Source organism: Pezoporus occidentalis, unplaced genomic scaffold, assembly GCF_034315485.1.
Source record: "Pezoporus occidentalis ecotype Australia unplaced genomic scaffold, CSIRO_AGI_Poc_V1 ctg62, whole genome shotgun sequence".
Lineage (NCBI taxonomy): Eukaryota > Metazoa > Chordata > Aves > Psittaciformes > Psittacidae > Pezoporus > Pezoporus occidentalis.
The window spans coordinates 3,142,695-3,170,072 of NW_026915966.1; the positions used below are offsets into that span (position 1 = coordinate 3,142,695).

General features: G+C 55.4%; 1 protein-coding gene across 4 annotated transcripts; it reads left to right on the forward strand.

The window, feature by feature from the left end:
• Positions 1–27,378, forward strand: MXRA7 (matrix remodeling associated 7). 4 transcript variants are annotated; one of them, XM_062639915.1, is made up of 6 exons: positions 14–587; positions 6,127–6,222; positions 7,523–7,583; positions 11,809–11,908; positions 14,080–14,160; positions 20,937–21,068. In XM_062639915.1, exons 1-5 carry the CDS (start codon positions 210–212, stop codon positions 14,111–14,113), a joined length of 669 nt encoding a protein of 222 aa, XP_062495899.1. In that variant the 5' UTR covers positions 14–209; the 3' UTR covers positions 14,114–14,160; positions 20,937–21,068. The 4 variants fall into 4 exon arrangements, with proteins under 4 accessions (XP_062495901.1, XP_062495897.1, XP_062495899.1 ...); XM_062639913.1 differs by lacking the exons at positions 14,080–14,160; positions 20,937–21,068 and adding an exon at positions 25,700–27,378 and having other exon boundaries at positions 9–587; XM_062639914.1 differs by lacking the exon at positions 14,080–14,160 and having other exon boundaries at positions 41–587.

Sequence of the window (27,378 nt, forward strand, 5' to 3'; positions counted from 1 at the left end):
GCACATAGCAGAGCCGGGCTGCCCGCAGCACAGCCTCTGGAGCGGGGGCATCGCTCTGGCTGCCGGCTCGGTGCGGGGGGGGCCGGGCTGTGGGCAGGGCCCGGGCAGATGACGCCGGATAAAGCCGTCTCGGAGCCTGCCCAGCCCCGCCGCAGCCCCAGCGCGGTGGCCGCGCAGTCGGGTCGGACGGGCTCCGGCAGCAGAGCGGGATGGACGTGGCCGTGGACTTGTACCTGGCCGTCCCGCTGCTCTTCACCGTCCTGGCCCTCGTCCTCGCCTCCGTCTTCGTGAGGCTGCGGGGAGCCGAGGGGGAGCGGCCCCGGGAGCCGGCGGCAGCCGAACCGGCCCGGGAGAGCGGCCCCGGGGACCAAGCGGCGGAGGGAGCGGGGCCGGAGGCCGGCGGGGAGCGGCTGCCGGTGGAGGAGGTCGGGGCGGCCGAGGAGCGGAAGGAGGCGGCGGAGGAGCCGAGCCCCGCGGCCGAGCCGAGCCCCGCGGCCGAGCCCAGCCCCGCGGCGGCCGAGAGCATCCCCCGGGAGCCGCTCACCGAGCCCCGGGAGCCCGAGCCCCGCCAGGATGCTCAGAGCAAGGTAAGGCCGGGTCCCTGCGGAGCCGCCCGCAGCCCGTGCAGAGGCCGGGTCCCCCCCCCCCGGCCGCAGCAGTGCCCGTTCCCGGGGGCCGGGGGGGAGCGCAGAGCCGGGTTTCGCCCCCGGTGGAACAAGCCCGTTGTCCCGAGGGCGGCAGCGGGGGGGGGGGGGGGGGGGTGTTTCGGGCTCGTTTCCACCGCCGCCTCCCAAGGAATGCTCTTGAAACCGGTCGAGATAGCGAGGGTTTCGGGGGGGGGGGGCGCCTCTCCCGGCTGCGCATCCAGCCCTTGGGAGCCTTTCCCTTCTCCCAGGAGCTAACCCAGGCGCTGGGGTGTGTGTGTGTGTTTGCTCTCCCCGTCCGCAGCCCCGTTCAGGGGCTCGCAGCAAACTGTCCCCTTGCCAGCACCGGTGCCTGAACCCGGTCCCTGCCTGCCTGGTCCCCGCCTTCCCCCTCCCCTCCCAGCCCCAGCGGGACACTGACCCCGAGGTCTGACCCCCGCTGGGCTGGGGGGGGCCGGAGGAGCAGCGGTGCCCATAAACACCGGTAAATCCTCCTCCCGCGCCGGATCCTCTTTACGAATCAAAGGGCGACCCTGGGAAGAGCCTGCTCTGCCCTTGCCCTGCTCCGCGGGACTCGGGGGCAGCCCGAGGAGCCCCAGCTCCCCGCGTTGGTGCCCTTCTCCCGGCACCGATGCCCCGATGGGAGGAAGCGGCTCAGGAATGCGGGAGCGGTGGATGCGTGGCCTGGCCGTGTGCTGGGGCCCTGCTGGCTATTCTTAGCAGCACTTGTAATCCTCAGCAGCTGCCTGCAGCAGCCCTCGCCTCGAGCAGCATCACCACTGACTCACCGGACAGCCTTGGGCAGGTCCCAGGGGCTCCGCACCCTGCTCTGCACCGCAGAGCCCAGCCTCAGGGCTGAGACGTGGCACCCTGTGCTCCCCATCACCTCCCCTTGTCATTTCTGAGCCTCCGGGCTCCCAGTCTCCCCTTCCTGGCACCCCTTGGCCATGGATTCAGGCCCCTTCCCTGTCCCAGTGGCCTGGCAGCCATCCGCCCCTCTGCCTGGTGATTTATTGGTGCCTATGAGTGCCATGGTCTCTGGCAAGCTGGCGAGCCTCCGGGCTACCCTCAGCCAGCTGAGCACCAAATCTGGCCACCCCACTGGAGCTGCTGCAGGGCCTGGCGTGCAGCCGGTGTTCTCTGATGGAGCACAGCACCACACTGGGGCAGATGGCCCAATCCAGCGCTGCCAGAGCTCACCGGTTCCTCTGCTTTCTTGCAGTGTGAGTCTTGGGAATGTTTTTCTCCCTTCTGTCTACTCTTCAGCCCTGCTTTGAACAGGCACTTGCTGCCTCCAGAGATGGGCTCAGCTCCTTTACCTCTCCCCTCTCAGGAACACGTGTGGTAACAGGGCTTTGCCCACCCAGGGGTGAGCCCTTACCCAAGGCACAGGGAATTGTGTGTCCTCCAGGAGCCTGCCTGGGCTCCGTGGGATGGGGAGGGTCTCTGCTGCACTCCCCTCAGCCCCTCTTACAGCAGAGCAAAGGGGACACCGGAGCCGAGGAGGGTCCTGGCCTGGGATCTGTGACCTCACTGTAGCAGGATGTCACCCTGGACCTGAGCAGCATCAATTTGGGCAGAGGCCAGGCAGCGGCTGGGACCTGGGGGGTGATGGAGAGGGCGAGAAGGCGGAGGGATGCTTCCTGCTGCTGAGTAAGTGTTTGGGAGCGCTGGTCCCTCGTGATGCAGCAGCTGCCAGGACGCTTGGCACGGGCAGGAGCTGCTGGTGCAGGGTGTACGTGGTGTCCAGCAGGCACCGCTCCTGTGAGCAGCGCTCCCAGTGCTGAGCCAGGGCAGATCCCATGGGCAGAGCAGGGGAGCCCATGCACAGCTCTGTGTTGTCTCCCCAGGGTTTGCTCCCTGCAGACATCCTCCAAGGTGCTTCCTCCTGCTCCTGGCAGATGTGGCAGGCAGGGATGGGACCGGCCTTGGGCAGAGCCGTGCAGGCAGCTGACATGGAAACGTGTCCTGTGGACCCTGCCTTGGCTCGGCTGCAGGCTGCAGTCCCTGCTGTGACTCAGCAGAGAGGCTCCTGCAGGCTCCGGGCTGGGGACATCAGCACATTCGCAAGCTGTGCTGGGCACCCAGAGAGCTTTCTGCCCTTTTCATCGCCTCCTGTTTGCTCAGCACAGACTGCACCAGCCTGGTCTGGAGTCACTGCAGCCAGTCACCACTCAGCCAAACGCTGATGGATGAACCCGCTCAGGGAGAGCAGTCTGGCTGTGTTTAATGGCTGGAGCTGCCCACCCCACGGCCTCCTCCCTTCCCTTCTCCCTGCCTGTGCAAATCAGCATCTGCTGGGGCTGTTTCAGCCTCCCTCCTGCTCCCACCTCCTTCAAGGGCAGCCTGAGATGTGAAGCCAGCAGGTAAAGTGTGTGGGGCAGGCCTTCCCAGCCCCTCCGCATCATCGTGCCCATGGCTAGCCAATGAAGCACTGGCAGAGCAGGGAAAGAAGCCCAGGGGTCCTTGTTCCCATGAGCTGCTGGTAGCGGTTCCCCTTGTCTCTGCTGGCTTCCATCACTGAGTAGTTAACATGTCACTGTCTGTTCGCATCCCCATTCCCGGCTTGGGAATGGTGGAGGCAGCGCTGTCGAAGCGATCCCTAATGAGTTGTTGGGTGGGAACTGCAGTGTTGCTGGAGCTGCTCAGGCTGGTTCTGCTGGGAAACGGTCAGAAAGCCTCAGTGCTGGAACGAGGAGCTCTGGGCTGGGAATGGCAGATGGCAGGGACAGGGTTTGCCATGGTGCCATCCTGCATCGCCTCCCCTGGGATGCCACAGGGAGGGCGAGCGGGCAGCCTGGCTGCTTTGCCAAGGGTTAACTGCCGACGGTGGCTTCAAACAGAGACAGGTCCAGGGGGTGACAGTGGGGCTGGACAGCAAAGGCACCAAGGGGATGTCCTTGCATCTTCCACAGAGCTCCTGCTGCCTGTGTCCCCCACCCCATCTGGCCCTTCCTGGGGGCTCCTGGTGCCCCTGGACACCCCAGGCAGCAGAAGCACCCAGCAGGGACCCTCTACATTGAAGAAGTCAGCATCTCCCCTCCCGCCTGCCTTCCCAGTGCCCGCGGGGAGAGGGTGTCTGATCAGTCTGGCTTCAACTGGCAGCTCTGCCTCTGCCTCTGCCGCGCCACAGGGCTGGGGCAGCCGCTCTGCAGTGGTGGGGAGGGATGCAGTGATGTGCCCCCTCCGCCACAGCCTTGGCAGCACCACAGACCCCTGCCAGCGGGATGTGGGGCTCTCCACAGGACCCGTAAGTGCTCAGATGCTCCCCAGCTCTCGCCCAGAGCGGTCTGTGCTGATAATGAAAGCATTGTCTCTCACAGCAGCTGCAGCATGTGTCCTCCCCTGCAGGCCAGGCATGGGGCTGGGGCTGGGATGGTTGCAATGGGGCTTTATGTTGTGTCCATACAGTGGGTCCAGGAGGTCCTGCTCCTACCCAGTCCCTTCTGGGCTGGGTACAGCCTCGGGAGCCTGCGATGTGCTGCTGGAGCAGAGCCCATGAGGACTCTGCCTCCTCACTCTCTTCAGCCTCAACCTGTGCCAGGGGAGGTTTAGATGGAGATAAGGATCAATTCCTTTCTCAAAGGGTGCTCAGGCATTGGAACAGGCTGCCCATGAGATGCTTTTCTCAGCTGCCCAGCATTAGTATGTATTCTTTTAAAGGCTTCTTCCTTCCCTTTCTCCTCCTGGCATTTCCCTTGCTGGCTGCCCTGCTCCTGGCTGCTTGCTTTCCCTCTTGCAACGTCTTGCATCAGGCTTGGAGCAGAAAGTGCAGCCATAAATGGCAACACATGGGGCCCAGGAGTTTAATCCAAGATAATTTTCTCCCCCTGCTTTTGCAGCCTGGGATATTCCCTTTTCCTGGAGCTCAAGCAGGACACTGCTTTGTCTCCATCCTGGCCATAAGTGCCAGGGCTGTCCCTGCGACTAAGGAAGGGGAGAGGGACACGTCTGCCCCATGGCCTCCTCGTGCCCTTTCTCAGGAGGGAAACCCATTGCCCAGAGGGGTTCATGATGGGAGGGGGGGAGGAAGTGGGGAGGAAGCAGCCAGAAATGAGCTAAAACCCAGCTGCTGCTGTGATGTGTGGGGCTGGGAGCGGGCTGGCGAGGTGACCGCGAGGGGGATGCTGGGCATGCAATGCCAAGGCTGATTCCCCTGGGAGACTCGGGGCTGCCTGTGCCCAGAATGTCCCCGGAGGTGTTGCCCTTTGCTTTGCTCCAACGCTATCCCTGTTGCAGTTGGCTTCGTCTCGCTCGTTGGCCGTGGGAGCTAAAGGGCAAGAGCCCGTTCCTGATGATCCCACAAGTGCCTCAGCGCCGGGGCCGGGAGCACAGCCCAGCTCACTTGCTGCGTTGGTGTTAAAGGTGAACGCTTGCTCAATGGGAGCCCTGCGGAGGTGGGCACTGCCCTTTCCCAAACCCCGCTCAGGCTCTGTCTGTGATTCACATGCGTTTGGGAACAGGCTGCGCAGGGCAGGGCTGCAGTCACCGTCCCTGCGAGTGCTCACACCCCATGGAGACGAGGCCTCAGTGCCATGGGTTAGGGGTGGCCTTGGCAGGGCTGGGGTAAGGGTTGGACCTGATGAGCTTGAAGGGCTCATGGTTCCATGAGCCTCCAGCAGCTCACCTGGCTCTGGTCCTCGCTCCCCTCACTCCCCACCACTCATTCCTCCCTGCACTGCCCTGGGCTGTGTTCCTTGCAGAGGAGCAGTGTCTGGGGTGCTGGGATGGGCTCTTGAGCTCACACCTCCCAGCGCTGCAGAACGCCCTCCCTCTCATGTTGTGCCTGCCCTCCTCTCACAGAGCATCCCACGGCGCACAGCAGCCCCCAGCTCAGCTGCTCCTGCCCCACGGCTGATGGAGACAGTGCAGCAGCACCCACCAGCCATAGGAGGGCTCAGGAGCCCTGACCTCTGGGGCAGGCTCCTGATGCTGTTGGGATGCCGGTTTTCCAAGCCAGCCCAGAGGCTGCTCGCAGTGCAGGGGCAACCACATCCCTGCTCCCTGCCCATACCTGTCCCCCTTCAGACAGCAGGGAAAGGCTCAGCTGGGAAGTGCTGGGAGAAGGCAGGGGGAGGAAGGATTTGAGCTGATGTGGGGCTGAGGGCAGCTGTGGGATTGCAGTGGGGTACCAGGGGGTTTTGGGGGGTTATTGCCCTGCAGCTGCAGGCATTAACAGAGCACACACTGCGCTGTTCCTCTGCTCTCCCCTCCTGTAGCCCTGAGCTGCTCCCATCACCAGTGGCTCCTGGTCCCGCAGGCAATGGGCAGCTCAGGAGCTCCAAACCCTGGCTCCAGGGCTGGGCAGGGGAGGGCTCTGGTGTCCCTCACTCCATGCAGCACCATGGCTTGGCCCACGGACCGGAGGCAGGATGGGCTCAGGTGCCGCGGCAGGGCCACAGCCAGGGGTTTCTTCCTGTGTGCTGATGCTGCCGGGGCTGAGCCTGGGCTGTTTGTGCTCAAAGCTTCTCTCTCTTTCCAGACACCACCTTTGGGAGCCTCAGCTGGGTCCAGCCCCGGGCAGCCGGGACAAGTGGAGGGTGCAGGAGACCACACAGCGCTTCCCAGCAAGGCAGAGGTGTGTGGGACGGGGTGGCCCGGGGAGGGTGGCACAAGCTGCATGGGGGTGGACGTTGTCCCAGGGTAGCAGTGGCCATGGCAGGGATGGGGTTGCAAAAGTTGCCTGTTCTGCTGCCCCGAGGGTAGTTTTTAATGGCTCAGTCCATTTTGAACAGAGAGAAACAGAGCCCCAGGTGAAAATGGGGATGTGCAGGGAGCGGCGCGTGGATCCTGGGGGAAGGATTTTCCTTCCTTGGAGCTTTGGAACCCACATTTCCCACTTGCTTCCACTGTTGAACGCTCAGAAATGCTCGGTTCCTAATGCCCAGGCAGGAAACAGCCTAAAATATCCCTGATTGTGCCAGCTCCTGGAGGGCCGGGTCTCCCAGGGGACTTCCTGCCTCACAGGGAGAGACAGATCCAATGGGGAGCCACTGCCCTGGGCTCTTGGCCACGTCCCCAGGGCCAGGGCTGAGCATCCTCTCCTGCTCCCTCCCTGAGGCCTCTCCTTTGGGTGCTTCCCAGCTCCCAGCCCTCGCAGGGGAGAGCCTGGGTGTCCGGTGGGAAGTGCCCATGTTTGGAAGCGTGGCTGCAGGAGGTGGGGGTCCTTCTGGGGAGCCCCACAGGAGGCTGGTGAGGAGCAGCCAAATGCCTGTGAATAACGCGCATTCCTCACTGATGACAAACGCACCCAGAGCAGGGTCAGGCTCCAGCGGTGCATCTAAAGCTCAGCTCCCTGCAGGGTCCTGCTTGGAGCATCTTCCTTTCCCTCAGCGATCATCTTCCTTTCCCCCTTGGCAGTGTGGTGGCTCCCTGCTCCTTCCCTTCTCTCCCACGTGCTTTGCCCTTTGCCCACCAGCCCCATTACTTTGAATGGGATGCCCAGAGCAAGAGTGGATGCAGGATGGATCCTCCCGGGTGCTGTTTGCCTCCAGGCTTGGCGCACAGGGGGCTTTGCAGGAGGAAAGCACATACACGGGGGCATTGCCATGTATCCTTGTCTTATCTCCAGAGCTGGAGCACTCCTTTCCCTCCCTGCTTGCAGCTTGCATGACTTTGTGCTGGTCGTGGGGCAGCCCACGAGGGTGCTGGGGCAGGAGGCTGTGCCTGGGGCCACCAGGAGAGCAGGTTCTGGTGGGAGGAAAGCAGCCCAATGAACCTCTCTCGTTAGCAAGCATCCTCTTGGCCTGCTCCATGGAGGAGGCAGGGAGGGGATACCCAGCCCTCAGCACAGGCTCTGCCGCCCTGCCCTGACCAAGCAGGGGGTATTTAGCAGTGCACCTTCTCCTCATCACCTGCTCTGGTTTTAACTCCTCCAGGGGGAAGATCTGGACCTGGAAAAAGAGAAGCTGGTGGTGAGGGAGCCGGAGGATGAGGATGGTGAGTGCCAAGCAAGCCAGCACCGTGCAGGGAGGCTACAGATGGGGCTGAGGGGCTGCAGCCCCACGTGCTTGGGGATGGTCTCCTTCCTCCAGGAAACAGAGAGGAAATTCCTCCCCTTTGCTTCTCCACGTGCCCTTGGGCTGTTTGCCATGGGGGGAGCTTTGAGATGAAGCTGCCCCAGAAGCTCTTTGCTCACATCCAGGAGGCTCTCCAGGGGCTTTAGCCAGAGCCCTGTTTAACTGATGAGCCAATTAGTTGATTGGAAAATGATTGAGTAATTGTAGTGACAACTGCTGTGCTGGGAGAGGATGCAGCAGATGGTGCCAGGCAGCACGAGGGGACGTCGCTCTCCTGAGCGGAGATGCAGGGATGTGCCCAGGAACCCCCTTTGGGGTGGCTGTGGCAGCCGTGGAGCTTGGGGTGCTCCCCCTTCCCTGCCCCACTTCCCATTTGTGGCCAATCCCCTGGCTCGGGAGGATTATCCCAAATCTGAATCCTGGGGCTGTGTCCACAAGGTGGGGAAGCACCTTTGGAGATGAGGTTCCCAAAAGACTCTTATTCTGCCCCCTTAGGCACTGGTAATCAGGCCTGTTCCCATGCAGGACTTGGTTTGAGGAGCGATGGACATATCCTGCCAAAGGGACGCTCAGTAGCACTGCTCTGCCTCCTTCAGTTCAGCTGTTTCAGGGCTGCCCCAGCACTGCTGTGCATCATCCCAAAGTGGCTGTGGCTTGGGATTGGTGACAGTCCCCATCCATGAGTGGTGGCTAAGTCCAGCATCCTCCCCCAGCATCTCCTGCAGACGGCCATGGGCTCCTCTCCTGACTTATTTACATCATTTCTGAAGGGTTTCATAGCGGCACTGGTTAGAGAGATGGCTCAGCCTGAGGAGGAGACAGGTGGGGTAATAACAGTGCCCTGGCTTTGGTAGGGAGCAACCTCACTCCTTCCTTCTGCCTCTCCTGTGCCTCATGGTCCCGGCCCAACTCAAGCTGCTGCACAGTCGAGATTCCCCTTGGGCTCATGGGGACCACCAGGCCAGGATGCTGCTGTGGTGGCCTCGTGTCCCCACTGTGGGTACCAAGGCTGGCTGGGAGCAGGATGAGAGGAAAGGGGCTGCTTCCACCAGCTGAGGCAGAGGGATGAAACACAAAAGTGGTGGTAGTGTGAGCTCACAGAGGCTCGGAGCAGGTCACTTCTTTCTGCAGTGGTTTTGCACTTGACGCAAAGACCCAGCCTCCCCTTTCCCGTGTGTTTCCTGAAGCTGGATTTTGGTCTGCAGAGAAAGTTCCTGAGCTCAGAAAACAACCAGGGCTTTCCAAAGCCACACACGGGCTCCTTTAACCACAACGCGTGGGCAGGGAGGTGGGCGGCTTCCTCACCTCCCTCTTCCCTTGCTCCCTCCTGGTGGGGTGGCAGTGAAAGTGCCCTTCTGGGGACAGGCAAAGGCTCAAATCTCAATGCACTTGGCAGGAAAGCATGGGAGGGAAATGATGCGAATTGTCCTTGAAATCAGGCGAGCTATGAGCTATGCAAAGGTAACGGAACGGCTCCTGCCCCGCATCAGGGTAAGAAACAGGATGTTCCACCCTCGCCGCCTTTTCTTCCTCTTCATGCCTCCAAAGCAGCAGCCAGCTGGAATTTTCTTTCCATGCACTTTCCTGGCCACCTGAAGGGCTGATAAGCTGCAGCATTCCTCCTTGTTTCCAGCCAGCCAGACTTGTTTGTCTGCTTGCTGGGAGTGTTTTCCCACCAAGGGAAGTGGGATATGGCCGAGCTGAGTGTTTGGGGCTGCAGGAGCAGAGCATTTGTGTGCTTGTGTTGGGAAGATGCTAGGGAAAGGGTTTGTCTTTGTTCCCCAGGGATGGGATCTGGGGAGCAGTGAAACACCCTGGATCAATGAGCAGGAATGCAGCCGGGATTCGCAGGGAAGCTCCTGAACATCAGGGACATGGAGATGTAGAGGAGAAGGGAGGGAATGGGGCTGTCTGCAGGGAGCAGGCTCTGTTCGCTCCCCAGGCACACTCCATGCAGCAGCAGCCCTGACCTTGCCCCGCCGTCCCGAGCCTGTGGCCTTGCACAGCTTGTGCTTGAGATCTCAGCCTTCCCCAGCTGGGAAATGAGGCTCTTGCGTGGGGGTCCCCAAGGTCTGCGGGAGCCCTGGCACGAGCCTGGGGCTAAATGAAGCGCCTGACCTCGGATACAGGGAGAGAATCCTTAAAGGGCTGGAACTGGATGAGCCCTAAGGTCCCTTCAGACCCAGACCAGTCTGGGGTTTATATGATTCTATGAAACTAGAGGGAAGCTGCTGGTGCTCAACACTTGTGAGTGTGAGGAAGGGAGGAGAGGGGCTGTGGGGTGGTTTTCCCTTGGGCAGGAGGAAGAGGAGAGGCTTTCATCAATGTGGTCCCACAACAGCAGCGGGAGCAGTCCTTTCTCCCCATTGATTTCCCTTTCCCTACGAGTGGAGCCTCGCTGCAGCTGCCCGTGCTCGACACCCACCCGATCACACTCCTTTCTCAGGAGTTTCCCCTCTGTTGGGGTCCTGTTGGTGCTGTGTGGGGTCATCCTGGCTAGCTGGGTTGTGGATAACACGCAGCCCTTCAGGGCCACGCAGACAATACAACAGCATCTTCCTTTCGCGGAGCCCTTAGAAGTACCCCCAGGGCTCTGAGGGTCGGTGGAAGCAGCTGATGTTTCTGGGGGCATGTGGGAGCAGCAGTGCTGGATGGCTTCACGTGAGCCCTGCAGTCCTTGGGAGGCTCACGGATAACCAGCTCTCAGATAACCAGTAAAGGCAGCTACCCGAAGCAGCCACTCTTCCTGGGCTGCCCTTTGGATTGACCTCCACTCCTCTTGTTTTCTCCCATCTGCAGGAAGATAAAGCAGGGGAGAGGTATTTAAAAGCAAACAGTGCTCCAAAATCCGATTGGAAAAGGATCGGCTTTGGCTCAGGGTCCGTGAGCTTTGGTGCTGTAATTAGCACAGGGTTGAGGCTGGTGAGCAGGGCAGGAGAGCACCCAGCCTGGAGAAGGAGACCTCGGTTTCCTCTCCAGGTCTGTTGGCTGGTGATGGAGGGACTCGAATCCTGTGTTCAGCTCTGGGCCCCTCACTCCAAGACCTTGAGGTCAGAGAAGGGAATGGAGCTGGAGCAGGGCCTGGAGCACAGGGGTGATGGGGAAGGGCTGAGGGACCTGGGGGGGTCAGATGGAGAAGAGAAGGCTCAGGGGGGACCTGATGGCTCCCTACAAGTGCCTGACAGGAGGATGGAGCCAGGAGGGGCTGGGCTCTGCTCCCAAGGAACAAGGGACGGGACAAGAGGAAACGGCCTCAAGCTGCACCAGGGCAGGTTTAGATGGAGCTGAGGAACAATTCCTGCCCCAGAGGGTGCTCAGGCATTGGAACAGGGCAGGGCTGCAGTCACCGTCCCTGCAAGCGTTCACACAGCGTGGAGACGAGGCCTCAGTGCCATGGGTTAGGGGTGGCCTTGGCAGGGCTGGGGAATGGGTGGACAGGATGAGCTTAAAGGGCTTTTCCAACCTGGTTGATTCCATGACTTGGACGCAGCTGTGGTGATGCTCCTGGGGCTGCCTTGGCTCAGCTCTGCAGCCCCATATTTTGCAGTGTGGCACCTCCTTTCCTCACCAGCTTTGTCAAGGGCCGCAGGAGAGCTCCGTGGCCCAGGACAGCTCCACTCATGGCACCATCCATGAGCCACAAGCATGGGAAGGGGCCCGTGGGTGAGGAGAGGGCAGGAGGAGGGATGCAAGTCTGGAGAGGAGGAGTGGAAAATGCTGCGAGCTAATCGGGGCAGGATTAGCACGTCTTGATAAGCCAGACTGGGTCTGCAAGGCTCTGAATCCAGGGAGAGCCATGGCATATGGCTCTGTGCTGCAGGATTTGCTTGTATCTGCTTCCAAGCAGGGCTGCTCACTCACAGCCCCTGTTCCTTCCAGTGGAGTTGCAGCCTGGACTCCTGCTGACCTCTGGCCATCATCACCTTGGTTCTGCACTGCAACCCTCACAGCTTCCCTGACACTGCCCAGGCTTTCTCAGCCTGGAGCCCACTGAGGAAGTGGGTTTGGCCGTCCGTGGTGTCTGGGATGCGTGTGCAGGAGCAGGGAGCATTCCGAGGGAACAAGCCCAAGGCTGGAGGTGGCTGTGCCTGGAGGTCTCTGGCTCACGGGATCTCTTGCTCTTCTTTGTCTTCCCCCCTCCCCAGCTGCAGATGGGACATTCTCTTTTAAATACAGTCCTGGCAAGCTGAGGGGAAACCAGTACAAGTCAATGATGACCAAAGAAGAGCTCGAGGAAGAACAAAGGTACGTTGAGTTTCCTGTTTCTTCTTACCCAAGGCACCCCCTTGAAGCAGGCTGGGTCTGCTCAGACCTCTCTTCCCTTGGCTGCCTTGGGCTCAAGGCCTCAATGGTCCAGACCTCTGCCACCCAGGAAGATGTGAGAACAAATAAAGTCACGCTGATTGAGGAGATGGAGGCACTGTGGCCCTATACCCCTTTGGAGCTGCACAAGCTCCCTCTCTGCAAGCTTAGTCCCAGTGTTCCAGCTGATGCAAGAGGGTGTCGTTCCCCTGATCCCAGCACTGGGTTGGTTTACATCTGTTGACCTGATCTCTAACTACGTCCCTCCCTTCACCCTGTGGATGCCCTCCAGAGCGAGGACATGGGCATAGCTCAGAAATACTGGAGCAGAGAGTGTGGAGCTTTAGAGCTCACTGCGATGGGGCTGACACTGGAAATGTCTGCACCCAGGGCTGGCTCCTTAGCTGGAAGTGGTGGGGATTTGCCAAGTACTGGGCCTGGTAGAGATGGACACTTGCCCATCTCCTACTTTTTGCTAAGGTTTCCTGCTGAGCCCTGCATGAAGAAAGCAAGAGCCTGTCCTCTTACCAAAACCAAGCTTTCTAGCTCAAGATTTCCCAGCCTATTCAAGGGAAATCAACACCAATCTTGCATCTCAAGCTGTAAACCCCTACCTGAAGCCATTCAGTGCTGCCAGTGTGAAGCCTGCCCATGTTCAGAGGGAATCCTTCAGCCCACAGGCATGCAGAGCCCACACTAAACCAGAGCTGTCAAACCCCACAGCCAAGGGCTTTGCCCTACAAGTAGGCTCCATGGCAGGCTGCTCCCTAGCAGATGTGTGCAGCCCATACCCCATACCCCTTCATCTGCAGTGGTGCTCAACAAGCCTGGGAGATGATGTTCTCTCTGTTGCTGTCTCAAGGTGTGTAGGACCCAATTCTCCCCCCCCCCCGTGTTGTGCACCTCCTAGAATGACCTGGGGGAATTTGTCACCCCTTGCCTGTGATGCTGTGGTCTCAGTACCACTGCAGCTGGTGTGGTGGGTTAAACACGACAGCCTGACATGGACCAAGTGGAAAACCGAAGCAGGGAAGGCAAGGATGGAGGGCACGTCTCCCCTAGGTCAGGTTTGAGGTGTCTTCCCTTTCTGCCCTGGCTTCTGGGCTCCCAGCTGTCCTTAAATCTTGGGCTTCACCTGCCCTATAGCACTGCCAGGAGCAAAGATGTGCAAGGACTCTGTGCTCTGGGGACAGCCACAGAAAGGAGCTCCAGTTTCCTCCGGCGTGGGGTCGATTCTGCATTGGTGCCGTCAGGAAGACTGGGGTTTGCTTTCTTCCTTTTGGTCTATCTACATCATGTCTGAAGCCCCGAACCTGTAAAACTCTAAGCAGGTCTGTTGGTGTTGCTGTATTTTTCACTGGGGGAGGGTGATGGTGGAATGAACTGAGTGAATGTGAGAGGAGCACATGCAGCCCACTCGGAATTGCTTTTCAGGATCCTTCTAAGCACCAATACAAAGATGGACCTGCAGCAGCAGGCAAATTCAAACCCTTTGCACCAGCAGCTCCGTGCCAACCACCTCAGCAACCACTACTTGGGTTTTCAGGGCTGCAGGGCCTTGGGCTGGCTGCTCTGTGGCAGCAAATGCTCCTGCAGTCACCTGGGGACACTGAGGGGACATTTGCCTGCAGACAGCAGTGGGGTTTGTATTCGGGACCATAGAACAGGCTCTTCCTGGGCATGTGGGACCTCGCAGGCATTGCTGCTCATGTCTGCGTGGAGTGGTCCCAGGGCAGGACAGTGCACCTAGAACTGATGGACAGTGTCGTGTCCTTCGGAGGCTCTCAGCAGCCTTCCACACAGAGGACCACTGGCAGATGAGGTTTTTCTACTGCTCCTTTTCTCCTCTTGCATATTTGTGTTGTTCATTTCTTCAAGGCAGCTTTGTGATTTTATTTGTCTTGCTCTGTTGCTGGCTTATTTCCCCCCTTACCTCTTCACTGCAGCATCAGCAGCTTTTCATTTCAGGCCTGGCAGGTGGTGTAAGGGGCAGGGCTGCTGCCAGGTAAGCTCCAGTCCTGCATCCTTCCCCTTCAGCAGTGCCATCCCTCTTCATGTACCCCGACCATGCTGCTGCTGTGCTGTGACCCAGGTTTGCCACCTTTATGTTGCAGGATTGAGCTGACCTCTGATCTCACATCTCTGTAGCAAGTACCTTAGGTCCTCGGCCACAAACATTCTTGCAAATCTTTTTGGTAAGGACATGCTGCTGCTTAGAAGTAGTGGTACCACTGGTAACATGTGCTCATGTCTGGGGAGGGGGTTGCCTTTGGGTCTCACTTTCTGGGGAGGGTTTGTTTGTGAGCTGCAGTTGACTGCTTGTCCCACCTCCCTTCCATCCTCCTCCTCCTTCCCTCATGTGAATGAGTCCTCTCCCCTCTGCCTCCATCTTGCTTTCCATGGGGGAATTGGGTGTTCTCACGTTCCAACGCTCACCTCTTCCAAGTTGGATGCCTGAAGCTGGACATCCCACGACCACTTCTGTTTACTGGTTTGGAAAATCAGGGCTGCTGAGGGAGTGGGGATCTATTCCTAAAGTGAATTGCCAATGATGAGACAGGCTTAGACTTTGCTTTTAGCCTTGTCACAGTCTTCCTATGGACCAACAGGTTCCCATGTGAAGCAGCTTGTAAGGAGCACCCCAGAAACACAAGTGGGTCCCCCCGAGCTCCTTGAAGCTACCTGTGGTGTTGATCAGGTTGGACACAGGGGCTTGGAGCTGCTCTAGTGGAAGGTGTCCCTGCCCGTGGCAGGGGTTGGAGCTGGAGGAGCTTTAGGGTCCCTTCCACCCCAACCCAGTCTGGGATTCTATGGTCAGTAGTTAACAAGTCTTAACTTAGGGACCCCTAATTTTGGAGCTGCCACTGACAGAATTCCTTGCCTGTTGCAGGAAGATCAATAAGACTTCTCTAAGACTTCAGACAGGAGAGGACAGGCATGAAGCAGGTTGGGTTATTTAGCCAAAAATCCACTTCTGCTCTAACACACATCACTCCAGAAGCTGTGGTTGTCCTGCCTAGCATTCACTTGAGTCTTGTGGCTTCCAAGTGGTGCTAAATCTGGACTAAAAGGGGAAGGAATGTGACCTTTAGCGAGTGATACAACTTCCTGCTTCTGGTTGCTCCAGTCTGGAAACCCAGGAGTGCTCAGTGAGGGAGGAGGACAGTAAATCTGGTTGGCAAATACATCTGCTCAGGTGGTGGCTCTGCTTGACGTGGGTCACCAGGACTCCTAGATCAGAAGCACAGATTTGCTCCCCTGGGGCAGGAAGGGGAAGAGTGCAGGGGAAGGAGGCAGCGCTTAGTCAGGCACAGCACATTTCCCAAACCCTTCCCTTCTGCACCTGAGGCTTTTGGCCACCTATTGCCAACCGTAGCTGCAATGTGCAGCTTCTCCCCACTCGGACAGGGCTGGGTTGTGTAGGCATGAGCCTGTGAGGTGCTGCTGTCCTGGCTGGGCACCTCTTTCAGGTGAGGAAGAGGAAGGGCTCTCCAGGGTGCCCTCAGGGCCTGGCTTACATGGATGTATGGAAGTGATCTCTGGCAGCTGCTCTTCAAACCGCCCTTGAGGATGAAAGAGCTCGGTGGGGTTTGTGCAGTTAAAAAGGAGTGTGATCAGGTGGGTGTCGAGCACGGGCAGCTGCAGCAAGGCTCCGCTCATAGGGAAAGGGAAAACAACCGGGAGAAGCGATGCCCTTGGGTCTCTGCTCCCAGTTCCTTCTTCCCATGAGGCAGAGCAGGTTTCAGCCAAGTCTTGCTTGGTGCCAGTGATGCTGAGAGCTTGGGCTGCCTGTGCTCTGGCCCTGCTGCTCTTCACTAGGTGTGTTGGCTGGAGAAGGGAGAGCAGATCCCACGTGATGCTCTGTGGAAAGGTCTCTCCTCTCTGTCCTCTCTCTTGTTTCTGGGATTTAGGAAGAGGTTAAGGGTGGAGAGGCAGAACCTGCCCCTGGGGCCTGTGGGTCTGAGTGAATGGCACCAAACTGCTCATGAATGGAGGAGGTGATCATCCCCCAGACCACAGCCCAGCCCTGTTGGAATGAGGAGAAGGTAGGGATGGATGGATAGATGGATTGGATGCATGATTAGATGGAAGATTAGATGCATGATTAGATGGATGGATGGATGGATGGATGGATGGATGGATGGATGGATGGATGGATGGATGGATGGATGGATGGATGGGTGGCTGGATGAATGGATGGATAGATGGATGGATGTCTGCCCAGTTTCCCTAGCTAATGGGCTCTCAGCTGAGCCATTCTAGGGGCAAATTCTCCTCCTGGCTCTCAGTCCTCTCCTCTCATCTCCTGACCATACATGGATTGAGGAGACAGTGCTTGAATCCAGACTAAATTTAAGCCCAGGGCCCAACTGTAAGCTGGAATTATGCAGAGGGTGTTGGATGTCTGTAAATCTCACGCTCAGTCCTTTTTTTGGTGGTAATTTAACAATAGAAACCTGTCTCCTCCCCAGCTGGGCTCAAAGTACCTCTTGGTTACAAGGCACTGAATGAAAATGGGTTTGGACCCTGGAGTTTCAGCAAGCAGGGGTGCCCTGGATGGACCCTGGCTCTAGGGAATGGCAGAGAGGAAAGATCCACGTGGGGATGCAGCTGTGGCTTGAGGGACAGCCTCAAGCTGCAGTTTGCTTTTGAATGAGACAATGCTTGTGGTGACAGCTTTGGAGCACACAAGGGCAGGAAGCACCTGCAGGGCTTTAGTGACCGTGGTGACAGACCTTGACCTGTTCCAAACATCACTACTGGCCCTCCAGTACTAAGTGCATGGAGTGGGCTGGGGGAGGTTGCAATTCAAGAGAGCTCTCCATTGGCATCTGTCCCTGTCCACCCCCTCCATTGCCATCATAGCCCTTGCTTGCTTGCTTGCTCCCTCCTCTGTATAGCATGGGTTGTGGGCCCCTTTCTCCTCCCTTCTCTTGTGCTAACCTTCAGCCCCAGCCCAGCAGCTTTGCTGTCCTCTCCTGTCCTGCCCAGCATGGTGCTTCTTTTGGATGAGGGAAGCTGGTAAGTTCGGGCCTTCTTTGGGGTTTTGTTATTCATTTGCTTTTCATCTCCTGCAGCACGATAGTCGCCCTGGGCTGAGGGAGCAGCAGCACCTTCCCCCCTGCCTCTTGTGGGAAAGGGGCGCTGTGTGCTTGGGGGTCCCTGCTGAGCTCGCCTTGCTCCGATGCTTCCTCCGTACGTGCCAGGCGCTGCTTGTATGAGGAGGGAGTCTCCTGGTGGGCCGGGGCTGTTCCCTGCCTCCATATCCCCAGGGAAAACGTGCTCTGACCTACAAGAACTTGAGCTCTGGCCCTATTGATAGAGCATCTCATTGAGTCATGAGTGCCCGGCTGAGCAACTCAGGATGCCTCCATCGGAAACCTAGGAAGGGGAGGCCTGGAAGCCCCTTCCCCATCTCCTCCTCTCCTGTCCCAGAGAGGGAACTTCTGCAAGCTCCCCCATAGCCTTTGTGGGGGGTTGCGTCTCTGCCCCTGCCCTGCTGTGACATTTCAGACCACACACAGCAACTCTGCTTGAGCTCTTTGGTGGTTTCCTTTGGCTCAGGTCCTAAATTGTCCTCACTTGTGGCTGCTTCTCCACGTGTCCCTCACCCAGCGCTCACAACTTGTCTTCATCTGCTTCTGCTTGCTCCTGTGCACGTGGGCAGCTTGTGCTCTATCTGCTGGGCTGGCTGGGAGCCTGGCTCTGCCCGCCCTGCGGCCCGGGGGACACCGAGGGATGTGGGGAATTGGAGCATCCCAGCAGGCTTGGGGCAGAGTGGTAGACAGCAACCTGGAGCACCGGCACTGAGAGCTGGAGGAGAGCTCAGGCTGCCCCATCCATGGCTTTCCCCAGTGCTGTGGTGTTGGCTGGGCAGGTCAGGAGTGTTACAAGGGGATGGGCACACAGCTGCAGGAGGTGATCGTGGCTTCTTGGCTGAGCTGGGCAAGGAGCTTGAGCCACCCTCCTGGCTGTGCTCTGACCTGTGTGGCTGACGCTGCTGTGGCTGGGAAAGGTGGGAAGCTTCTACTCTGAAGCAATGGTGGTTCCCAGGCAGAAGCCCCTGCAGCCCCTGACCCCACTGAATCCTCACCAGCCCCTATCCCAAAGGCAATGGGAGTTGTGCTCCAGCAGCTTCAACTGCTTTCCTGGTGTTCCCGAGGAGCAGGAGGTATCTCCTGAGGTCCAGTGCTCCTTCCAGCTTCCCTGTATCTGCAGGAATCTCACAGTTGTGATGACAGAAGCTCCCATTGGTGCTTCTCACTCTCCTGCTCTTTCCTAAGCACTGTCTCTCCCTGTTCTGCATTTCAGTGCTCTCCCTCGGTGTTTCACCTGTTGGCTGAAGCAAGTAGCACCACACTTTAGGGGCTAGGAAAGCTTAGATTTAGTACGTCATTCCTCATACTGCTCCTGCAATACCCCTGTCCTATACAAGACTAGGGTATGGTCACTACCAGAAATGGGATGGTAGCTGTCCCCCTGATAAAGAAATGGGAAGCAGTGGTGATTGATGGGACCATCCCCAGCAGTGAGATGGGAGGGACCTGCCCGAGGAGAGCTTGGCCACCCATTGCCAGGTCTGCCCAGGGCCTTTCTTCACTGCTCTTGATCATCAGGGGTTGATCCTAACCTGCTTGGAGTGAGAAGAGTCTGGAGCCAGGTTTGTAGCTGCCCTTCTTGCCAGGTTCAAACCAGAGGACTGATGGGCCCCACAAGCTGAGCACCTTCTTCCTCTGCCAGGGGAAGGAGCTGGGAACGCTCCACACTTCTGAGCATCAGCTTTCAGAGTGAAACTATTCCTGAGAAGGGCAGCAGCGGTTACCAGAGGTGGTAATCTCACAGCAGGATGCTCTGGGATCTCCTTGGGGTGGGTCAGGACTTCTTTGGAAAGCTATGGGCTATGGATGGGCTACGGAATTTCCTGACCTGCTGTGGAGTTTGCACACATGAGGGATAAACACACACGGGAATGCCAGCAGCCCACCCCATTTGTCATTGCTGGGATGCTCTCAAAGGCAAGAAGTCTTGTGCCAATGCCACGGCTGAGTTGAAGTAAGGGGAGCAAGAAGGACACTCAGTTCCCATCTTCAGGAGAAGCATAGACCATCAGTACTGAGCCTCCCTCATAATCCAGGACCTGCTCTTGTCTGAGCTCCTTGTTCTCCAGCTCTTCCTTGCTCTGAGCCATGTCCAGACAAATCATACAATTCACTGACCTGGTCCTCAGTTTGGGCCAGAAAAAGAGATATTTGGATATCTGTATCTGAAGGAAGGATATGGGCTTCCAGCAAAAGAAGCCCCTGCCCTGCTTTGATTGCTGTGCTGCTGGGGAAGATCAGGCTGATTCCATTGCAGAAGGCAAATGGAAAGGAGGGAGGGCTCAAAGCTCTCAGCCTCCATCCCAAAGCTAATGAAGTCTTTGATGCTCTCTGGCAGCAGTGCCAGAGCTCCTCAGTCTGGGGGTTATATCCCTCTGATGTCCCCAGTGATGGACTGCATCATGCTCTTGAGTCTAATCTGCTCCCAGCTTGCTCCAGGAGCAGAAAGGGGTATCCCTGTTGTGCAGGTGGGAAGTTGATGGCTCTGACAGACATACTCCATTAAGTCCCTGCTTGGTTTTCAATCCTCTCACCCCAGCTGTGAGCCTGGCCCTGTCCTGGAGGTGAGTATCCCTGTGAGAGGCTATTCTGACATCCTGCATCCCTCTCCAACTGCAGCATGCTGGATGGGATCCCTCCTTCTGGGCCCTGTGGCAACGAGCTTATGCCTTCATGCATGAAATCTGATTACACTTGCTTGCCTTGAGCGGGATGAGCTGATCCTCAGCCCTGTGAATCCCACAGAGCGATTATCCACTCTGGAGAACTTCCTTTCTTTGTCCTCATGTGCCAGGCACTGAGTCTCTGCAGCATGCCTTGAGTAACCCCGCTCCCATGTGATGCTTCACCCTGCATCTCCCAGCCAGGGTCCTGCACTTGGATGCTGCTGGAGAAGGCAACCTGTTGCAGAAGAGGAAGGAATGAGGCTGGAACTTGCCTTCATGCTGCGGCTGGCAGGAGTAGGGGCTTTCACACGGAGTTCAGGTGTTATGGACAGTGAACCCTATTGAATTCAGGAGGAATTAGGCTGGGGTGCATCTGGGTGTATTTGTAAGTGCCCAGGTAATGTGTGTTGTAGCTTCTGTCTGTCTCAGCGCAGGTCTCTGTGTCCACAGTGTGTCATGGTGGATGACGGGGCCATGGGAGATGCTGGTAAGGGCAGAGTGTCTGAAAGCTTCAAGCTGAGAATGATGGACCCCGTTTTGTAGCCCTGGCTCTACTAACAACACGCTGCAAGACCTCGGGGAGTGCCTGGGGTGTCCTCATGCACGAAACGCATCTGATCATCTCAGCATCCTTCCTTTGGACACTGGGGAGCTTCCCATCAACAGGAAGCCTTGTGACCTGCAGAAGGTCTAGGGTTTTTGCCTGCTTCCCTTGAAGAGGCACAGCTGTAGGAAGGTTGAGAAGGGTCAGCCTGCTCAGGTACACTGCCCTGTGAAACTGGGACTCATTCCCAGCTCATCTGGCTGCAGGTGGGAAGAGGAATCTGGGCTGGACACGGGTGCTGGCAGCCCAGCGAGCTTCTGCACAGGCCAGTGAGGAGTTAATGATGACTTCCCATTAGTTGGGCTTCTCCAGCTCTCATGAGTAGGTCAGAAGGGCTGTAACTTCTGTCGGTGCCAGAGGAGAGGATTTACCCCGCTGAATGGGTTGTGACTATCCTGCTGCAGTTGATCAAGCAAAGTGCCTCCTTCTTAGAGGTGTGAGGTTTGCGACCAGTGCTTTGTTCGGCCCTGAGGTGGGAAGCTGCTTTGTCTTCTTCCCAACACACACACTGAGGTTTTCCCCCTGCTTGTTTGTGTGAATAATAATGACCCAACCTGAGGGGTGAAATGACTGAAATGATTTCTCTCCCTTTCTCTTTGCAGAACTGAAGACTATATGAAGTTGTCCCTAGCCTCCTCCTAAAGGCATCCCTTGGCATCTTTAAAGGCTTGAAATACCAAAACCAACCAAACACACCCATAAGAGAAATCCATAAACCCTCAAAACTTGGGATCCCCTCTTGGTCCGAAGTTGAGTTCTTCAAAAACTTCTGTGCTGTCAAGCTTGAGGAGATCCTGTTGTGTGGCTCCAGGGACTGGGGCTGGGCCCAAGCAGTGGCTTGAGTTGTGTTTAGGGGACAGGGATGAACCTTCTTCCCTGTGCCCAAAACAGAACCCGTATTGGACACTAAATATGCAGCAAGTCTATTAGTTGTGTTCATTACTACTTATTAGGCCTGCTATGAAACCTCTGCTGTTCCTTTCTTAGGGGGGTGAACCATAGCTCTTCTCCCAGACCAGCCTGGACCTTATTTCAGATGATGAAGTTGTTTCTTCCTGGGGCCAAACTCCTCTTTCTTGCTGGGGGGGTGGGAACTGCCTGTGATTTGTTGTACAGAGCTGCTTTATTCCAAGGGGTGAAGGAACAAGTGGGGTCCAAGCAAGGGATGGCAGATGGTAGCTGGACTGACTCAAATCTTGCTTCCGGAGTTATTTTAGCTGAGAGCTGATTCTGTAGGCAGAAGACTCGAGAAGTGACAAAGATTGATAGTTTAGCTGTTCTGCTTGTGGTGCAGGTTTAGGAGACCACACTTTGGCTGCTGCTAACATCTGGATTCACACTTTTCCTTACTTCATTTCCCAAGAGGAGAGACCTGAGGGGGTAGCTACAGAATCACAGGCTCCCTTTGGCTCCAGATGAGATAGTGGGGGTCCTGGAAGAGACACCTTCCCCATTCCCTTGCCTGCTTGCTGCTCCAGTGCCCTCTTCTCTTGCTAGCTTTGTGGCTTGCCCACTGGAGCCAGAGCTCAGCATCGCTCCTCTGCTCTGCCACATGTAGAAGATGAATTTGGCCGGGCGCGTGTAACACCTTCAGGCATTGCAGGTTCCAAATCAAACCCAGCTGGTTTGTGAGGGTGAGACGAGGGTCTGAGTCCTCTCTAAAACACCTAAAGTCCTCTCTAAAACACCTAAAGTCCTCTGTAAAACACCAGGCTGGGGGGGGGGGCATGTGTCCTTTGACGTTTGTCTTTCACTGCCGGACACCTGCCTCTTGGCTAACGCTGCAAACATATCACAGACCCAAGAAGCTGCTTTTGTGTTTTCCTTTTCAATTCCTATGCAGACAATACTTGAAACCTTGTACACGGTTGTCCTTTCCAGCACCTGGGGTTGGCACACTCTTCCTAAAAGGGCTCATTTAAAGAACAGCAGGAGGCTTCAGCTTTAGAAGAGGCTGCTCCTTCCCAGCCGACAACTGCAAGCGTGTCCAGGGCTTTGCATATGAATTTAGGCACATCTGGACCCTCTGCTTCACCACCCTGCTGGTCCAGCCGCTGTCTCCCCTTGGTGCTGGCTGACTCTGTGTCCTGAGCACCCAACTATGCAAAGAATGCCTTATATACGTTGTGTTGAAGTTACGTGGCAATATGTACATCGAGCAAAGTCTATAGTTGAGTCCAGAGTTTTGCTAGTGGCAGCGAGCCAGACTGTTTCCTCAACTCCAAAGGCCGTCTGGGTGTTTTTTACTTGTGTTCATTTTGTTTGTTCCGTATCTGATGGTGGCTCTTACACAAAGGACTGTCATTCTAGTGGCTTGAATCTGTAAAAATTGCCTTTGTTTGGTCCAATAAACCTTTGAATAGTTTCTTTGCTCTGTGCTTGTTCTCCCTGCCTCCAGCAGCTTATAACATCTTTCGAGAGAGAGCTGTATTCAAACTGTGACTTTTAGGGCAGAGGTACATTCTGCCCTCCTGTGCCTTTTACCCCATAAATGATTCCATTGGCTTCCTCGACAGTAGACTCAGCCCAGTGGCAAAAGTCAGGGATTTTCCCTTATTTCTGCTGCGTTCCTGGTCTTGTTTGGCCGCAGAGGAATGAGCAACATTCCCAATGCAGAGCTCTGCTCGGGGTTTCAGCTGCCATCATCACGAGTGCCTGAAACAGAGATCTCCTTTCACATACCTATGGATCCCTGCCCCAAACCTCCAGCTAATGGTGAAAGTCTTGGACTGAGATGCCAAAGAAGAGCCTAAGGCAGCTCAGTGTGCAAATTCAACTGCCTAGCAAGGAGAATCAGGCTGCTTTGAAAGCCTTAACTAGTCTCTTTTATCAGCAATAAGTGAAATCCTGTTTGACCAAATAGTTTTGAGGACAGAGCTTACAGGAAGAGAGAATGATTTCACTTGTGAATGGGGTAGGTTTGATCTCACATCATCAAACAAGCCCCCAGCCTGGAGCACTGCTTGTTTTCAAAGTTGCCTTTGAGAGGAGAAGCTCCTTCTTGCAATCAGTTTTATGGTTTTGATGCCTTGATCTTCCTTCCCAGGCTTGTTTCTCTCTTTATCTTTGTTTTGCTCTCCCTTTGTTGTACGTTATGTAGCACAAAGAAGTAACAGCTCTTCTTTGTTTGTTTTTCAAATGCACAGGCTTATTTAAAGTTATGGGGAGAGCCAAAACGCATTGAATAAACAGAGTAAATATTGACCCTCATCTTGATTCTGGAGGTTTGGAGGTGAGGAAACAGGCCCTTGGGAAGGTTGTAATGTCTGTGATGCAACAAGCAAGGGATGCAGACCTGCGTGGAGCACTCCCAGCTGGCAATGCATTTCAGCCACAGGAGGCAAACTGTGTATTGGATTTCTCCACCCCAGACTGGAAACGTGCCCTCTGGTGCCTCTACAATAAAATATTGATCGCTAACAACTCTGCTTCCCTCCCTCCCTCTCGTCTGGAAAGGGCAGTTGGACGCTATCCATGCCAGCACAAAACATTACAGAAGAGACAGACAAATCCAGGCTCTTGCCAGCCTGTGACCAGAGCTTTCATAACCAGAGGCTCCCACAGCATTAGCAGGGTATGGCTGGCCTTAGGACAACTGCATTTTAATTGCAATAGAAAAGAACTGGCAAAAGAGCTTGCTTTTGCCAGAATCTGCTCTTTCCCTGCTGTGATGGTGCTAGGGGACAGCCTGCTGTTCCTGCTGCTGCTGGGGCTTAGCCCAGGAGAGGGCAAAATCCGGAGCCCCCCTCAGCAGGAGCTCAGCACCCAAAGGCACCTCTGCTCCCGACCGTCTCCCTCCATTGATCTTGTTCGTGGTGTGGTTGCTTCTGATGCGTTGACACTGTTCTGTCTTCTTCTGAGCAAAGATTGCATCCTGGGTTTGCCTGCCAATGGGTATTTCTACCCCTCCTGGTACTAGAACTGCTTCTCCATATGGGAATTGCAGGAAGACTCCCTCGGGTTAACTAATGGTGTGCATTTAAATGGATTAATTACAGTGTACTAAAATCCTATGCCAAAAGCTGGCTGTGACGGGGAATGAGGACTCTTGAAAGGGTGACCATGGGGAAGTGAAAGCCAGAGTCTCTTTTTCTAGCCCATGGGACGTGTAAACGTGTTAAACAAGCAGGAGGAGCTGGGATTGCAGCAGATCTGCGCTCTGAGCTGCTGAGCTATCACTGAATTCTGGCCCCACAGTCACGTAGAGGCAAAATGAGCCTTGAAGTAACAGAAACTGTTTTCCCCTTGTTAAAGCCATAAAGCACCACAGCCTCACTAGCTCTTTTAATCTCACACAGGAGAGTCAGATAGGAGATGTGCTAAGTGATACTGCAGTCTCCTCCCTGGCAGTAAGAACGTACCAGCCCACAGCCAGCCCGGACTGGAGCCAGGATGCACATTCATTTTGCCCTAAAAAAGGCTTTTGTAGCTCATTACATCAGTTCATGAGCCACTTGCAAGCAAATGACACTCCTGTGCTGCCCACCCTTCTGTACCCCTGACTCATGGTCAGCAGATGTGGGACCAATACATCTATAAAGCTTCCTCTAATAAAGCCCTGTGGCAGACACCAATCTTCATGCTGCAGCATGCGCAACAATGGTTAACTGCTTCAGGTTAGGGAAGTTATATCCTATATCCCATATCCTCTATTATGGGGACAAGGGTGTTGGTCATCTCCTGTGGGACTTGCTAGGGATGGAAATCTGAGCTGGGTGCTCCACTGCCCAGCCTCTGCTCATGCAGGGATGTCCTCATTGTTGGTATGGCTGCGAGTCCCTCTCACCATCTGACATTGGCAAATGAAGCCAATCAAAGCCAGTTTCTCTCTGTGATCATATCCTCCAGTGGCTGATTAAAGCCATGGACACACTGGGAGTAATTTGGTCTTTAGTTTTAAGGCAGGGTATGTGTTTTAAATGTAATAGCTGTTCCTGAATTACTCTTGTGTCTATGTACTGTCATGAGAGAGCACTGTGCTGGTGAAGCTCCATCCAGTTTCAATATGGAGTCTGCTAAATTGAGACGTGTTGGTCTTAGGAAATTCCATGTGTCAAGTTATCTTAAAACTCTTGAGCACAGATAAACCCTAAGGAACTCCAAAGCTAGTGTTAAAGCACACTGGTTTATCTGTATTTAGAGAACTACAGAGAGACATGCAGGATGATTAGATAAACGGGAAGGGGGAGGAAGGAGAACCAGAGGCTGTCTCTTTCTTATCTCACATGGGCAGATTTCCTGCAGCCACTAAGGCTTGTAAAATGACCTGTGTTTGGCTTCGTGTTTCATTTGACCAGGGTGTTCTTGCTCAAAGTGCCTTCTTCTGGGGCCTGGCTATTCCTACTTCTCCTTTTCTTCTTGACAGGGTGCAGAGAGAGCAGCTGGCTGCCATCTTCAGGCTCATGAAGGAAAAAAGTGACACGTTTGGAGAGATGTCTGAAGGAGACATGAAGGAACAGCTTAGACTCTATGATATATAACCTTGCAGGCAGAAAGTCATCATGTCCCTTATTATGCAAGACACTGGAGGCTGTAGTTCTAGAAATATGTTTCAGTAGTTATTTTGCAGTTCCAGTTTGTTTTGCAAACCCATATAGGCCTGTGATACGTATTACAAAAGACTTGTTATTTCTCACCCTTTATATTGTTTCTCCTTGAAGAGCTATCATATTTTCATCTCGTACAGAGGTTGGTACCTCCTTCTAGCTGTGTCATACGTCTCGCTCACACATAGCAGTTAAACCCACAACATTTTCTGGCCATGCTGTCTAAACATGACCTTTCCAACCTAGTCTTTATCAGTTTGATACCTAAAGAAAGCCAAAGATGATAGACATAAAATGGATGAATATAATATAATAGAATCATAGCATAACTCAGGCTGGAAGGGACCTGAGGAGGTCTGTAGTCTAACCTCAAAGCAACATCTGCTATGAGACCAAGCCAGGTTACTCAGGGCTTTATCCTGTTGCATCTTGAAAACCTCCAAAGATGGAGACTGCACAGCCTCTTGGCAGAGTCTTCCAGTCCTACAGTTAGAAAGCAAATAGCCAAAGGCATGGCAATCCTGCCTGTGTTAGAGGCGAGTTGCTGTTCTCGTCTCCTTGGAGGGAACACTTCATCCTCCTTCACCCTGCCTTTTGGAAACAAGCCCATGTTGGTTCCAGCTGACCTCGTTGAGCTCATCTTCACGCCTGGGAAAGCAGCAGCTAACTTAAACCTGGAAACACAAACATCTCTTTGCCTCTCAACACTGGTAAGAGTAGTACGGAAAGGTGGCTTCTTTACAAGGATGATTGTGTCCAACTCTGATCCTGTTCTCCCAGCAGAAAAATGATGTGGGAAGCCACCTCCTTAGGGAATCTGTGAACTGAGGAAGTATTTTGAAGCAGCCACTGGTGGTTTGGGTACAGTAAATCAATGAGCATTCTGAATTTTAACTGAGTGTCTTCTGGTGGACTTGGCTCTCCTACGAAATCCTGTTAAACACTGCATTATCAGGAAGGATCTCCTCAGTTTTAATAACTGCTGACAAAGGGAGGCAACGGTTTCTGAGCCAGTTTTAGGGAATGATCTCTTTCAAGATTAGTTTTGCTTTGTTTTCTGTAATCCTTTAGAGTCTGGGAAACCTGTTAGCTCATTATCTGGTCTCTGTTTCCCACCACAGTATATTCTATAATACCATAGTATTTGACTTCTAAGAATCACTTTACCTTCCAATTGCTGTCGCTTAGGTGAAGGCACATTTATTACAAGATCAACCTGGTTTTGCTACCAGTTCTGACTTAAATCTAAACATAATGTCAGAGAATTACCTCTTCTTGTTCAGCATGAAGGAATTAAGAGGGAAAGGAGTCTCACGATGTGAAACACCACGCTGGCGTGCGGTGTCCCTGGGACATAACCTCCTTTGTCAAGCTGTGCAAAGGGAGGAATGTGGAGAATTTGCATATGGGACCTCTTCCTAGTTCAAAACTGAAAGCGGATCTTTCGCAAAGCTGCTTGTGAAAGCAAGCAAAGGAGCATTAAGGTTGAGTTGATTTT